The sequence below is a fragment of the Gadus chalcogrammus genome, chromosome 11 (genome assembly GCF_026213295.1).
Source record: "Gadus chalcogrammus isolate NIFS_2021 chromosome 11, NIFS_Gcha_1.0, whole genome shotgun sequence".
NCBI lineage: Eukaryota > Metazoa > Chordata > Actinopteri > Gadiformes > Gadidae > Gadus > Gadus chalcogrammus.
Window position 1 is genome coordinate 25,325,909 of NC_079422.1, and position 3,309 is coordinate 25,329,217.

General features: G+C 42.4%; 1 protein-coding gene across 1 annotated transcript in view; it reads right to left on the reverse strand.

Annotated features, from left to right (window-relative positions):
- Window positions 1-2,746: 2,746 nt before the first annotated feature.
- Window positions 2,747-3,309, reverse strand: part of LOC130392107 (TNF receptor-associated factor 2-like) — an 8,026-nt gene continuing 7,463 nt past the window's right edge. The window contains exon 10 of the mRNA XM_056602545.1: window positions 2,747-3,187. Coding sequence (XP_056458520.1) covers window positions 2,969-3,187 — 219 coding nt within the window. The 3' untranslated portion in view covers window positions 2,747-2,968. The remainder of the gene's footprint in view (window positions 3,188-3,309) is intronic.

Consider the following 3,309-nt stretch of genomic DNA (forward strand, 5'->3'; position numbering starts at 1 on the left):
TTACACCCATTAGCTAGTTAGTTCGTTAGTTCGTTTTTACTGAAATCCTCTCATGCAGAGAGAGTTTTCAATACGTGTCAAGGGTGGTTTAAAAACCATGCTGAGGATTAAAATATTTGCGCAGATTCCTTCATGAATGAAAACAACACGTATGTTAATGTTGGTGGAATACATCCCTTTAAAAGTGACAGAGGAAGAAGTACTTCCGCGGCTGGAAGTACAACACTGATCGTACAAAATTATGAATTATGCATATTATCATCACTGGCAATTTTAACACATCAAGAAAAATAGAAATGGGGATTTTTTTTTAATACAGTAATTTAGATAACACATAAAGACGACATCACAAGCTCTAGATTAAGATCCTTAGGGTTTGCTGAAAATCAATTTCAGCACAAATCATAGAGCTATTAAAACACAGGTAGTACAGGCACTTTTTTTGGTAAAAGTAGGTCCAAGCTGAAGACAAAAATAGATAATACTACAATATGCTTCCCTATTCATCAACTACACTTTTACTTTGAAGTCCGAATCACTCGACTAGCACCTAAATGAACACTTCACATTAAAATGTTCCATATCTCTATGACCCTAACTCTAGGCTGCAATGGCATTATATGTGGTTTGGGTACGAGTTTTAACATTAGACCTTTTCACATTGGTTTGTTATTTTACATAAAGTATGGGAATATGCTCAGAAAGGAGACTTCACTGGTACTTCTATTTAGCGGAATATCTTCCAAGAACTGAAAATAAAAATTAACAAAAACATGAAAAGTTGAAAAATGTTCTCGTACTTTCCCATGCATATTGATAACACTAAATAAATAATACAATACATTAAATACATCAAATATTGAATTTTATGTCCAATAAAGTCAATAAAATAGGTATCAAAAATAATCGAGAATGCTCCAAAAAAGTACATGAATCATGATCTTGGCATGTAAAAGGGTATTATATTCCATTGGTTGGTTGACGTCGTTCTGTTTCTAGGTCAACGAATCCTGTCTGAAGTTAAAGAGATGTCTCTTCTAAAGATCCAACATGCCCACTGAAGCACTGGGTGACACACACACACACACACACACACACACACACACACACACACACACACACACACACACACACACACACACACACACACACACACACACACACACACACACACACACACACACACACACACACACACACACACACACCTTCCACAGCTGAAATACTGAACTCAGAATTCATGGAATTCAAGCAATGCCCGCCACTACGAATGATCTGTCTGGGCCTTGCTCACCTGGTGGCCATCTTGGTTCCCTCTTGGTTCTAAGTGCCAGATGTGTGTGTTGGGACAGTAATCTAATATCACTACTGTCTAATATCACTAATATCGCTACTGTCACTACTGGAACCGCACCTCTTTCAGGCATTACATTCCATTTGTTAAATACTTTTAGAAATACACAAATGTTCATAATTGAATATTTAGCATATTTATTGCGATTACTCTCTTAGAAGTCCTTAAACCAGCGGATTTGGGCGTAGATAGTTCTGGCGAGACCCTCTAGTCATACGGATTGGATTGGACCACCACGGTACCACCCCACCTGATTTGGTTCTGCTCTGTATTGTTTGTAACCTGTACAATGGGGTGATCTGTAACCCGGTTGTCAAATGTTGGTATGCTGATGGTATTCTGTATGTCATGCTTTAAATCCTACAGCAGGGAGCACCCGAAAAGAGTGGAACCGCCATAATAAATTGTATTACCATTCCAAGAAATAAATGGTTACATTTATGACATCAGTGATTCCTGACAAATACATCAAATGTTTAGCTTATTTATCGATATGTTACATTACTAAAGTCATCAGCCGTTGCAATGGCTTGGATAAACCTGGATTACAAATCAATGGAATATGAATCACAGAAAATGAATCGTGTTTGTGTTCTGCTCGCATGTTTGATATGTGTGGTAAAGTTGCAGGGGCGATAGCCACATGGCAGTACGGCTCGGGCAGGCGGTACGCATCAGGTAGCGACACCCCACCCAGCTAGCGGATAAGAACCAGGATGGCTTCCTGTGAATAAGGCCCGTGGTACAGCAGGGATGGAAGAACACAAGGATGAGGGGTTTAGGAGGCACAAAATCTCATAAAGGACCGGGGGAAGTTCCCTGGTCAACAGGAATAGAACCGCGTGTGCAAAGCTGAGCGGTAGTCCGAAGGCAGCAATATGAACCACGCGGAAATGCAAAGAATTGAGAAGAAGAGTTAAAAAACAACACTATGGCTAATCGAATTCTGAGCACCGCAAGCCAGGCAGCAAGCAAAGCCCCGGGCCACTCGGTCTAGCAGATCTCTGGGGATTGGTGGAGATAGTGGTCCATGGATAAGGCCAGCGCTTGTAATCTTAGGCGTTTTTGAGACAACATGTCTTGTTAATTCATGTGGAAATGTACGTTAAGTGATGAAACACATTGCACAGGCGCCACTTGTTAGTCGCTTTGGAAAAGGAAGTGTCTGTTTAATGCTAATACTCGTCAATCTAACGTGTTTCTTTTTTTTATTTATAAAAATGCATATTAGTTCCAATATGACATAGGAGTCGTATGCAAGGTGAGTTAACAAAAGCTAGAGTTTGGCTTTATATGGCACATGTTACCCCCCCCCACCCTCCCCCTCCCTCCCCCCCAGATTCTACTCTATGGGAGCTTTGGCAAGGAACGCCGCTCCCAAAAAATCACCAGTCATTAACCATAAACCAAAAAAAACAATTAGCGTTAACAACTAGTAAAACTAGTCGACGGCTGATCTTCATATCCACCGACAAGAACTCCTCCCCTAACCAAAACCGTTGAAGTGCCGCGCGGCTCTAGGTTGAACAGGCCTGGGGCTTCGAACCGGGCGAGCCGCTGGTCACTCAAAGAGGACCGTCAAATCAAGACTAGTTCCTGCGTCTGAGTTTTACCCTAGAGACCGGTGAGGTCCACGATGGCCTTGATGAAGATGGTGTCGTCTCGGATGTACGAGTTTTTGGAGTCCAGCTTGAGGAGCGGGCAGAAGAGCGGGCACCCGCTGGCGATGTTCATGTCGCTGACGGGCCGCTGGAAGGACGAGGAGGAGATGTCGGGCCGGAAGGCGTCGATGATGTGCTCCCGGTTGTTCTGGTCCAGCAGCATCAGCGTCACCTGACCGCAGTCATAGGGACATGGTTTACTGCACAGTCAAAAAGACTTGATGATATATAGAGATGTCCGATATTATCGGCCCACCGATATTATCGGCCCGATATTAGCATAAAAATGTAATA